At 34.5% G+C, this 12394-nt stretch overlaps 1 protein-coding gene across 3 annotated transcripts; it reads right to left on the bottom strand.

Moving 5' to 3' along the window:
- Positions 1 to 691: 691 nt before the first annotated feature.
- Positions 692 to 10168, bottom strand: LOC121427858 (androgen-induced gene 1 protein-like). 3 transcript variants are annotated; one of them, XM_041624434.1, is made up of 6 exons: positions 9809 to 10165; positions 7896 to 8024; positions 4938 to 5039; positions 4392 to 4507; positions 3031 to 3182; positions 692 to 2492 (listed from the first exon to the last, which is right to left on the bottom strand). In XM_041624434.1, the coding sequence occupies exons 1-6, from the start codon at positions 9971 to 9973 to the stop codon at positions 2461 to 2463; spliced, it is 696 nt and encodes a 231-aa protein (XP_041480368.1). In that variant the 5' UTR covers positions 9974 to 10165; the 3' UTR covers positions 692 to 2460. The 3 variants fall into 3 exon arrangements, with proteins under 3 accessions (XP_041480368.1, XP_041480383.1, XP_041480376.1); XM_041624449.1 differs by having other exon boundaries at positions 7896 to 7987; positions 9809 to 9886; XM_041624442.1 differs by lacking the exon at positions 7896 to 8024 and having other exon boundaries at positions 9809 to 10168.
- Between the last annotated feature and the right edge of the window lie 2226 nt (positions 10169 to 12394).

The following is a 12394-nucleotide window of genomic DNA, read 5'->3' as shown; positions in this document are numbered from 1 at the left end:
ACTGTGAAAATGTCTAAATGATTATCTTTATCCATTCATTCTATTGAGCCATGATTACGTTTCATGTAGCACATATAGGAATCGCAATATCAATTTAACTTTACAAAATGGTGGGCGTGATGGAGGTATAATGGATTTAATACTGACATAACATAAGTAGAGTGATTTCATAATTATTTGCTGTGGTATGTTTAGTCGGTAAACATTAATACAATTGATTTTTTATGTGTTTGTTATAGTGGCGTTCTTGATTAAATAGTGTCTGATGTTCAAGAACAAAATAACGCGATCAGCTTTCGTCTCTAAGATGGTCGACATTTAAGGAAAAAGAATTTAATTTTCAGAAACACAAAGTCGGCATCGCGGAGTTGAGCGGGACATGCGCGTTTAAGGATGTGTAAGGCGTATGGGGTCCTTTTTTCACACAAGTATTTATCAGTTATAATTGTTTACGTCGGGGAATGACCTTTAATGTCGCCATCCAAAATACATGACCAGCAGCCTATTGCATAACACTTTTTACCTGAGAAAACTGAGTTTTCTCAGGTAAAAAGTTTTATGCAACAGGCCCCAGGCCTCATACCACTTTTGTAACTTCCCCACATAGCTTGGATAACATCACAACTCTAAACGCACAAGACAGAATCAAATTATACTCAAATCAAGATAAATTAACAAACTGGAACAAGCATTCTGGTTTCATCATATTCATCTAAAGGCATTTATTGTCCAATACAGCAGTATTTTATCATATATTACATCGTACAAAGTATATTCAAAATCACGAAGAAAACAAAAAGTAAAGAGTGAAAGGTTTTAATTCACCGTTATAAAAATACGTTTTTCCGATGTTGCCTTGAAAAATACACACTATTTTCAATAATAAAAACGGATTTTGAGCAGTTCGGATTAGAGCCTACAATCAAAACTTGCAGGTTAGAAAATTCGGAATTGCATTAAGTGTATTTTTCTTTAGCTCAAGTAGGAAAGTGATAAAGGTATAAAATGATATTTAGACCCCTTCGAAAAATATTACTCATCATCTCGAAGAAATGATAACCTGTATACAATTAAACACTTGATTAGATTGAAAAATAGGAAATCGAACAACAATATTATAATACTAGAGAAATGACCAGCATTTCGGCCCCCCAAAAATGACAATTATGACTTTGATAGATATTTATTTACGCAGTGTTTTTTTTCTGTATAGGTATGAGTTAATCATGTCAAGATGTTATAATGTTTATCAACGAGGTTGGTTGTTCTATCGTATTATAAAGTCAGGTCAATTCAATTAAAATAAACATTTGTTTTCGTCTATTTCATTACATTTTTCGCAAACATTAATTCATACAAAAATCAACTTGTTATGAAGAATATAAATATTGTATACATGTTAGGTTTAAAAAAGAAGGCATATGCCCTAAAGCTGAGGCTTGTGGCGGGATACGCCTGTAAAAAAATACAATAGTCATCTAGGACCGATTTTGTGAATCTAAAGATTATGCAGACATAAAAATGTCAAATCTTTAAACGTCGGGTACTCGACTTAAAAAAACACCAGAGGTAAAGAGTATTATCAAGAATGAAATAGGATTGATACGTTAGGTTCTTCGTATTTATAGGTTTTGAACGACTAATTTCATCAAGATGGTAAAATGATATCAATTCGACTCATCCAATATTCCCATTAATTCTGATGTGATATAACTGATTGACAAAAATGTATGAATATGATTCGCCATCTAACACTGGTTCTAGAAAGGGCATTCACTACACTTCTTTGACTAAATGCGGAAGAAATGTTGCTTAACTTTTTGAAAACTATTTAATCAATAAAGAATGAACGTGATTATCCTGTCTTGTCTACTGGCAGAAAACATTAGTCACCCTTATTAAATCCTTATTATCTTTTCGCGAACTCTCATAATACGCCTGGAAATGGGGAAGTGTGACACCTATATATTAATGCGAAATGAATTCCTGAGTGAGGGCGCTCAATCTTATCAACAATAGGTCTACTCAATTTTCACCTATAATATTACTGATACATCTCAGAGGCGTTTAATCGATGGGTTACGTTAGATGAAGTATGATTATTTCAAAGTAATAGATTTTTGTCTTTTGTCACTTTTAACCCCCCCCCCCCCACGTCCTCCGAAAATCTTGTAAGTGGTACTATGGAACATAAGACTATGGTCAAATATCAAGTAACCAAAGGTCGTTTTTCATTAGGGCCTGCAGGTATAACGAACTTAGTGAGTTTAACTCTGACACAAAAATGAGAACAGTTTCATTAACTAGTTGATGGTATAACAATGAATTAATCAAAATTTCACTTACAACGTTACACATGTACAGATTGAGCTTGAAACACAGAATTGCAGAGCGATTTGCTGATAGTAACCAATGCATGCACTCTTTACTGGTATGAGGTGTTTGCCATCTTTGTATAGTTTATTTAACCTTCTTTGATCTTTCGCCTGAACCTGTCAAATTAAGAATAATACATGGAGAATGGGGTATTAGTTTGTGTATTTCAGTACTGGGTAATAAGCAGCACTTCACTTAGACTACAAGAACAATAAAATACAATAAAATAAAATATTTAAAAAAAATGTAATTAATGACTGGCAACTGAGCGCTCACTAAGCGACTCATTTTTTTGCTGGTGCCCCCTCCCCCCTATGCCGTGACCCACGGTACGCTACTGGACCCTAAGTCAATTGGCATTCCACATAGTTGCAGCTTTGCGAAGTCTACCTCATATCAACGACACTTTTTTTCTGACCCCCATATTGGATTTTGGATCCGAAGATTGTGGCAGGACCATTCTACATTATATTTGCCGAAAATATTATCAAATTCTCAGATATAGAATACTAAATCGTTCGTTATACTGGCAGAATTACAAAGTTACCACATGGCAAACTCGGTTGATTTTCTATCTTACTTCTTTTGTCGGGGGGGGGGGGGTATTAGGCCTTCCTACAATCCTTGTGGCTACCACGGTTGATTGATATTTACCATGAAATACATTGATGCACCATTCTCCAAGAAAGTAGACTGGAAGAGGTGCGGTTGCACATAAAACAATGAAGAAAACAAACTTAATCCCAGAGAGAACACGAAGGATAGGATATACCCAGATATTAACACCGTATCCTAACCAAAATATCCTGAAAGAAAATATGAAAAATGTACATTGGTTGAATTATTTCCTCTCACTTCATTTTCATTTATTAATGCTATAAAAAGGCAATTCAACTATTTGATTAAAAAGTATTTCTAGTTTGCTTTGTCCAAAGAGAAAAAGCACTCTCAATATACATCTTAACTTGTAAAGCATCTCGCATGGTTAAAATACCGATCACTCCATAAAAACCAAATGAACATTGTATGTTTGTAATTTGCGGAGCAAACAAATAAAGGATTGACATTTTTTTTCAATATTTAATACAAATAGCTGAAATCATCAACACTACAATATCTTCTTATTCCATATGTTTTTAATTACTAGTAAACTATAAGGAGCTGTTGGGAAGTTTGATGATTCATCATTGTGGTTAGTCCTGAAACGTATAGGCCTACTGATAACAAGGTGGAATGAGAAAGTGATGAGAAATTAAATATAAGAATTGTAAAAAGATGGGATTTATCAACGTTATGAGCAGTTTGACTGCCCTGTCATTAATCCTTATGATTGGCAGTGAAGACCATCGAGATGTTATTTCTCCAAAGCTTCACCAACGAGCCGCGATCTACTCCTCCCTTGCTCCACCGAGCCGTAGTATTTCATCTCATTACAGTCTTTTTCAAAATAATGAACTTCACCTTATCCCACGAATGATTCATACACTCTCTTATCTTCTTTCTCTATTTCCTTTTATTTCTCATCTTTCAATTCTTTTATTTCTCTTGACATCAAATACGCAGTGAACCGTGAATCCCCTCATTTATATCATTGAATATAATAGACATGTATTAGATAAAGGCGTGAGAGTTTTAAAGTCTATAATATCCTGACATTGCTAAATACAGATGTCTAAATCGTTTCTCAAGATAGTATATGTCCCGAGAATCTCGTGAAGTATTTAACAAAAAAAATGGTTAAAACTAGATTATATGGTAAATGCAAGGTTTATTCATATCATTTCGTAAAAACATTTATTTTCATTAATTTGACAAATTTATTCATGTTTGTAAACATAAATTCATACAAAATAAGTTTGTCACAAAGAATGAACATACAAGTTATGTTTATTGTACAGGCGTATGTTCCTGAAAGAAAAGGTTTGTGGTGGGATACGCCTGCAGAAATATATACATAACAAAAATGAAATACAAAGAAAAGAAGAAGGGCCATGTAAAGGGAAAGTTATACATACCAAGCCATGTAAAGAGCCGAGAAGAGTGAGAGAGTTGTAACACCACGTATCCTTGATGGAGGTTTGTGACGTAACAACCACATTTCAACTAATAAGATTGGTAAGACATTTGTATGCTGGTGATGCAAAACATATAATAGGAAAACTTTAAATTTCAAAAGCATCGACTTATGTATAATTATCATACATTTGTAAATGCAAGCGGTTGTCATCTTGTACCATTCGAAGCATCTCTTTACTATAAATCTTACTATCAATTTCGTTTTGTATATTAGTATCATGTATTATGTAAGGTTTTACTGTGTGATTTATTGTGTAGAATTTTAATGTTTTTTACTGTATAGACAGGGCCACTTGGCAGAACAATATTCGATATTGAAAGGGCTACCCTGTATAAAGAAGACCAAATATAATGTGATTAAATAAATAAATCATGAAATAATTGTTTCATAAGGGTTCAGAATTTATCTGGGAGTCATGCATTCAATCTGTGATTTGGAAACTCTTCGAACAATCTCACAAGATATTAAGTGAAAAAAGACTTACTAAAACATGGTTGAGCCAAACTGGAAAGAACTCGTCCAACTCTTTTGGAAAGACCAACTTTCTATCAATAGACCAGAGTATCCAAAACATGCTAACTACCATCTACAAAAGAGGAGAGATAAAATTATACATCTATTAATTGTAATAAAATCATGTTCCCACTTTGCGACAACCGTAAAACAAAACATGATTATACATTTGTTCTTAACTAGACAGTGGCGAGATACGTATAATGTAGTAAATGATGTAGTGAGTTTAATGACCGTTTTGTGAAAGTAATGGAATATTTTTCATTTTTTTTCGAAATGAAAAGTTTTGAATACACAGGGGAATACAACTTACGTCATAAAAACACGTTGCAGTGCGCAATATCATCCTCGATAATAACTTAATTTAGATCAAAACTTCGGGTTCAATGGAAACCGATGATTTATAATCCAACAAAAAAGACAAACATAATTGAAATGTATATCAGTAAAAAAAAAGATTATTTGCATTTGGGTAATGAAATTACCTGTTCCCATAGCTACAGGTCAATCATTCGTATGAAAACGCCCTACAGAAATATCCGAATCATGCTCAGATAACGCGTGGGTGTTTCATAACGCTGTTCGTCAAGTTACGAAAGACCATGGAGCTAATAGCTCTCTGGAAAGACTTTACGCACGACTGGAACATGTTCTTAGGTCATAACTCAATAACGTAGGGATATCACGTAGCACAAGAAAGGATCACCAGTCGTGCATAAAGTCATTCGTATCTTACGAACAGCTTTATGAAACACCCCCAGGTCACAAATGAATATGAGGGGGTTATCAGGGTTCCCAGCCCATCAGGGAAATCAGGGACAATTATTTCACCTTTTTTTACAGTCTGCAAAAAATCGGGGAATCGGATTAAAAAAGATACCTCAAATCAGGGAGAAATGCCTTAAATGAGGGAAAATCGGAGAATTTTGATCAGCCCAAAAGTCGAAAGCACGGTAGTCAGTCAGGCTCTGCTATGTCCTGTTGCATATCATAACAAATCCATTGAATGACTGGTTATGGTGGTACTAATTAGTTTTACATTATTGTTTTTATACTAAAATACATGCAATTCACTGCAACAATTAGAAAACATTAGAAACTGGGAATGGATTTAAATAATTATCACGGAATTTTTACAATTCTTCAGGGAAAAATCAGGGAATTCGTTTGTCTTGAAAAGCTGGGAAACCTGATAATCCAGAATGGTAGAACAATTTTCTCAAACCAATTGATTTGAACAATAAGAAAACAGACAAAAATATGAAAAACTGGATCAAAATCAGTTTTAAATTTCTGTTGATTTCACAAAACATTTATATTCATATTCTGGTCGGTATGAAGTGACTGATGACGTCACCCGCTCACTATTTCTTTTGTATTTCATTACAATATAAAATATCTTAATTTTCTTCTCCTCATTATTGAAAAAAAATATTCCTCCTGGGCATGTGGTATTACCATTGTTCTTTCATTCTGTGGAGCACTTAGGTTGGTCATTATTGTCAAATCTAAAAATTCAAATATTGAGTAGTTCAAACAATTAAAAAAAATAATAAGTAGTGAGTGAGGAAAATCATCGACTCCCTCATTTGCATATCACTGTGTTGCGCATGTTATAACTGTTTCGAGAAAATATGCGAAACTTTAAAATGTCATAATTTTCTTATTATAGATCCGATTTTGATGTAATATTCAGTATTAAGATTGTTCAGTTTTTATTTATTGATTTAAATCAACATTTTTGGGGGTGGAATTAACCTTTACATATTTACATTATTTCGGTAAAACAGTTCTATTCATGAATATTCAATAAGCAAACTCATAATGCCACATCCCCACTTGTTCTTAACTTAAAACTTATTATATGAAAATTATTCAAATTTTGTCCTCCAAGAATAAAAACATGGATTGACAACTGATTTAAAGCATCAGCTATTCATTACTGCAACTTATTTTCTTACAAGTGAGACACACACTTGTATCGAAATCTGTGACATAATTATGACTTCATGATAAAACATAAGGTAAATGAGAGTGGGGATATGACATCATCAGCCCAATTAATGAATATTCATGACAATGTGCTTATAACTGGTATATTGCTAAACTTTAGAATTTGAATTTTCCGCGAGAAACTTTCCCTTATACAGAGTGGTTGTTATATTACCGGGTTTTTGTATACTTTCCGGGGTAACTTTCATAGGGGATAGTTGACCTAGTGGTTTCGGGGTAGCTATTCAGGGGAGTATTATCAAAACCTAGAACTCACATAGGTTAAATAATTCCTTTTTGACAATAAGGGTGATTAAAAGCTACAAAATAATTTTTTAGATTGTTTTTTTTATTCCTGGGCCTCGATATAAGTAGAACGGAGCCATTTTATCCTGGCTCTGAATAGAGTGATCCATTCGTATCTTTTTAAGTGTTTATATATTTATGTTTAATCTTATATTTTGTGTAATGTATTTCATGTGGTATTGATACTGTAAGTAAAACCAAGCCATCACACTGTAAAAATTGTGGTGTTAAAACTGACACCAATTGGTGTTAATAGAGGACCACACCCTGAGGTGTTAAAATAACACCCTAGAGATTGAACATAACACCAAAGAGTGTAAAAGAGGTGTAAAACTAACACTACCAATTTAACACCGGTGTAAAATAACCGGTGTGGTCCTCCATGTACACCGGTTAACACCACCGCAGTGTAGATTTTCGTGAGCCTCCCATGTACTCAGGATAAAAGAGTAAATAGCAAATTATTAACCAAGTTTTGGGGCTTTATAATCGTAATTATGACATCCAGTTTGTTGCTAAGCGATTCGACATTCATTGATAAACCATATTTCAATATATCAATTCTGTTATCCTCTCCTTATAACAACTTCCCACTAATGGAGTCTTGGGAAAGAGAGTATGATTGTCTTACCATTCCTACAGGGAAAGCAATAGAAGATAGAAACCAGTCTCTTATGGTATGCATCTTTTGGGGTTTCGTTCCCATCATCTCCATTACATCAGCTACACAACATAAGAAGAAGTAGACAATCTGAAAGTACTACAAAGGTCGCACAATGAAAATGTGTTAATTGTTGAATAATTATTAAAAAAAAATGTAGGGCCAATGTACCAGTACATGTCAGAATCTTTATCAAGCAAAAGGGCATGATATAACAAACTTGTATTTATACATACACTGTAAAAACTGTGGTGTTAAAACTGACACCAATTGGTGTTAATAGAGGACCACACCCTGAGGTGTTAAAATTACACCCTAGAGATTGAACATAACACCAAAGAGTGTAAGTGTAACAACCAAAAGTGTTGTAATAACACCTATATGTGTAAAACTAACACCACCAATTAAACACCGGTGTAAAATAACTGGTGTGGTCCTCTAGTAGCGGACCGTGACCCGGACGAGGCAAAGCATTGGGGGGGGCACTGCATTGTCTGTGAACAATGCTGTGCCCCCCCCCCCAATGCTTTGTCTAGTCCGGGTCACGGTCCGCCACTGGGTGTGGTCCTCTATTTACACCGGTTAACACCACAGTTTTTGCTGTGTAGTAACAAATAGTCACACAAGATGTCTATGGCTGACTGTTATTTCTCGATGGAAACCACATTATTGACAAAGTGAATCCCTACAAAAAATAAATAAACAGGCTTGTTTACCAGGAAACTTTTAGAAACTACGTTTTTTTTCTCACAGAATCCAGTCCTTGAACAGAACAGGATGTCAACCATTCGGAGAGGTGAACCACATAAATTGTGGTTATGTACTTCAAAGAAACATCATCAGACCATTAAGTTTAGGGATTTCCTACTGTAGCCACAATTGAATATTCTATTTTTATTTCTCATTAATCTTTAAAAAGCAAGTATGCACAAAGTATACCGTAAAATGTTTTCGACATAATACTTTGTATCATATATGTAATAAAAAAAGGTTCGTTGATTTTTTTGTAATCGTTCCCTCCCACAATTGTGTGAATTATTCAATTTCGGATCTCTGCTTGAGAAAAGAATCGTAATATTTTGCTGAGAGGTCAAGTTTGACCATCTTCTTTACAATTTATTCCGGATACTATGATTTTCACATTATATTGCATAAAGAATTATCATATCAAAGTTACACTGTAAAAACGGTGGTGTTAAAACTGACACCAATTGGCGTTAATAGAGGACCACACCCTGAGGTGTTTAAATAACACCCTAGAGATTGAACATAGCACCAAAGAGTGTAAATGTAATAACAATAGGTGTTGTAATAACACCTATAGGTGTAAAACTAACACCACCAATTTAACACCGGTAGAAAATAACTGGTGTGGTCCTCTATGTACACCGGTTAACACCACAGTTTTTGCTGTGTATTCGGAATTAATTAGGGTGAAGTAGTCCCACCTGCATTATGAAATTAAGGATCAACAGTTGGTTAAGTTTGTAATAGTGAAACAACAACTTGGTCAAACTAGACTGAGCTCAATGACTTTTGACCTATAGACTTCGAGACCTGAAATTTATTTCAAATCTGTCAAATGATCGGTGACACTTGATTGCACAATTAACCAAATAGGGAAACATGTAAGGTACACACTTAAAGTTATGATGATATTTTTAGAACTAACATGACTAAGCTTTTGTTCATAATAACAAACAAATTTAACAATATAGGTAGGAAGGTAGGTAGGTAGGTAGGTAGGTATACATGGATTATGCCTAATTGCATGCGAGTGAGCAACAAGACATTTCATTCATGCACGTGCACCGCAGCCGCGCTGAGTAATTAATGACTACGATAGGTATCGGCTAAGGTATAATCATGTTTCATATTCTTACCCAGCACCACATAGTAAGGAATTTGGTGTCGCCTCCATATTGATAGCTCTTAGGTCGAAAATCTGACGCATTTACCCGATAGTAAACATGCTCACAATAGTAGTAGTATGAGAAGCAATAGTAGGCAAAAGCCAAGGCGTGGAATACTTTGCAAGCAGAATCCATTTTGAATGGGAAGTAGTGGAGAGATTATCAATGTTGTCAACATGTTAATCAAGTACTTTGTCTTATTATGCAAACAGGCTTCATAGTCTGATCTCAAGTCTCGAATTCATTGCAGAAAAATCAATTCTATCGTCTGGTTCGACTGCGAAAATATGAAATGCAAAGAATAACTGGACCTGACACCACATGCGCTTGCTCATTGTATATTCATGAACACATGCATAGATAACACTTTATAACTTGGTTATTCTTTGTTAGATTTTCATTGCTTCGTTTGTCCGATTTTGCCAAATCTGTTCAAATTAAATTATTTTTTATCATGGAGCATTCCTATCATGCGGAGTATAGAGTACAGTAATCAATATCAAAGTCATAACTCATTATCACCCGCTACTGTGGATAAGGAAATGCACTTCGATCAGTAAATAGACTTGATCTTGTATAGACCTTTATCGCCTTCATATGGGAGAGTCATTCTCATCGTGAGCTTATAGTGACAAATGAATTAAAAAGACTGGTTACGTGTTTATACAGGGCGACTATATAAATGGATATCTTGGGCAACCGCCTTTCTACAGTGCGTATCAAAAAAAGTTTACACTTTGAAAAAGCCCTGGGAATTAAAAAATATGCAATGTGTGGATGATTTTTTCACATACAATCTTGGGTTTGGGTCTCATCTATCCAATGAAAGTAAAAGTTTGGACAGAATGTTTCACTTGAGTGAGCACTGTCCATTTTTGTAAAGTTCGCAGAAATCTGTTTGCGCAGAAATGCTCGTTTTCACGCTGTGTCAAGGGGAAATGGCGAAATCAAACTTACTCAGTGAAGAATTTTCTCCATTTCCCTTGCTCTTTTAGTCAATTGAAATAAAACAGATTCATTCAAGCATTTTGTAACACTTTTGCCACCCAAATTGAAATTACAACACTTTGTAAGCACAACCTTTACCCTTTTTGTGCCAGCTGGATCTCAGGACATTACTGAATCTGAACAAAAGTTTATATCAGACATCTCCAGCATTTTGTCACTAAGTTTTTATCATTCAAAGTGGGTTTACATTTCATTTTTTCATTTAATACTTGTTTCTCCACACTTTTCCCAAGCTTAAGAGTGATTAGCAAAATGGAAATCAAGCCTAAGCCATTTCATGTAAATCACAACTCAGTGTAAAGCAAATATCGTCACGATGGCTTCGGTGTGTGGGGGAGTGGGGTGGGGCACAATGCACTCTTCGAAGTGTTTGGGCAATAAAACAAGTTTAAAAAAGTTAAAGGATATCTTCAAATCAATTTTAATAGCTAAATTCCACGTGTTCTTCATGATTAAGGTCTACTTTTATTCGCATAGCTATTTCAAAGTTCTGCGCAAATCATTTTTCACTAACTTTTCAAAAGTAAGTGGTGCTCACTCAAGCGGAAATTTTTTTTCTCGACATTTTAAGTGTCATTTGCTTAAATGGATCTGTACCAAGGTGTAAATGTGGAAAAATCTTCAACAAGTCACTTATGTATAATTTTACAGGATATTTTCTAAGTGTAAACTTTTTTTGATACGCACTGTATATTGATGTGTTGTAGGTTCCCAGTTTAGAAACATCATGTTACTGAATACACATAACAGTAAATACAGAAAAAAAATTGTGTCATCCTTAGGTTGTCGCCCCCCCCCCCCCCTCTTCGAAATACCTTGTGACGCACCTAGGTGAACTATACACATAAACTAAATGGGAACACTAAGAGTTAAATACATTTAGAATGAAAAAGTGAAAATGTGCACTTGTATATTCATTTCTCATCAACTTACCTCCTTTTTTTCAGATGATTATTAATTGCTCTAGCTGTTCAATAAATAATATTTAAAGTTTTGCACTGAAATCTGATTATCAGTACTTTTGAGGGGGACACATGCACACCAAGGAAACACCTAAATTGAAAGGGCAATGCAATTGAGAGGGTTACAATCCTGCTAAAAATATTTTGGTACAGCGTTGTGCAAAAAATAGGCAGGCATTTATAAAATGTTGAAAGTTTTGAAATCACTGAAATCCCCCAAAATAGAACCAATATCGAAAAAGAAATAATATAAATGTGCTCACATAATAATAATGACAGAAACATACCAAGGAATCAACGCAGGAAAATGAAAAGCAGGAAAAGGGTCGCCCCATGAGAGGAATATGTAAGATTTGCAATTTCTGTTAATTAAAATGAATATTTATACATATTTTTGAAGGGGGGTCCCAATAACCTTGAGTGTTATACATGACCACGAAAAAAACTAGGAATTCGGGGTAAAAGTTAATTATTGAAGTGTCAACCGTTATTGTACGTCGTAAAACATTTTTTCTGAGCTAAAGCGGCTTTTTTTACTTCCGTTTAGACGACGGAAACCATTAAAAATGGGACCCTTCCGAAACAG

Source organism: Lytechinus variegatus, chromosome 1 (genome assembly GCF_018143015.1).
Source record: "Lytechinus variegatus isolate NC3 chromosome 1, Lvar_3.0, whole genome shotgun sequence".
NCBI classification, from domain to species: Eukaryota; Metazoa; Echinodermata; class Echinoidea; order Temnopleuroida; family Toxopneustidae; genus Lytechinus; species Lytechinus variegatus.
This window is presented reverse-complemented; position numbering and strand designations above follow the sequence as displayed.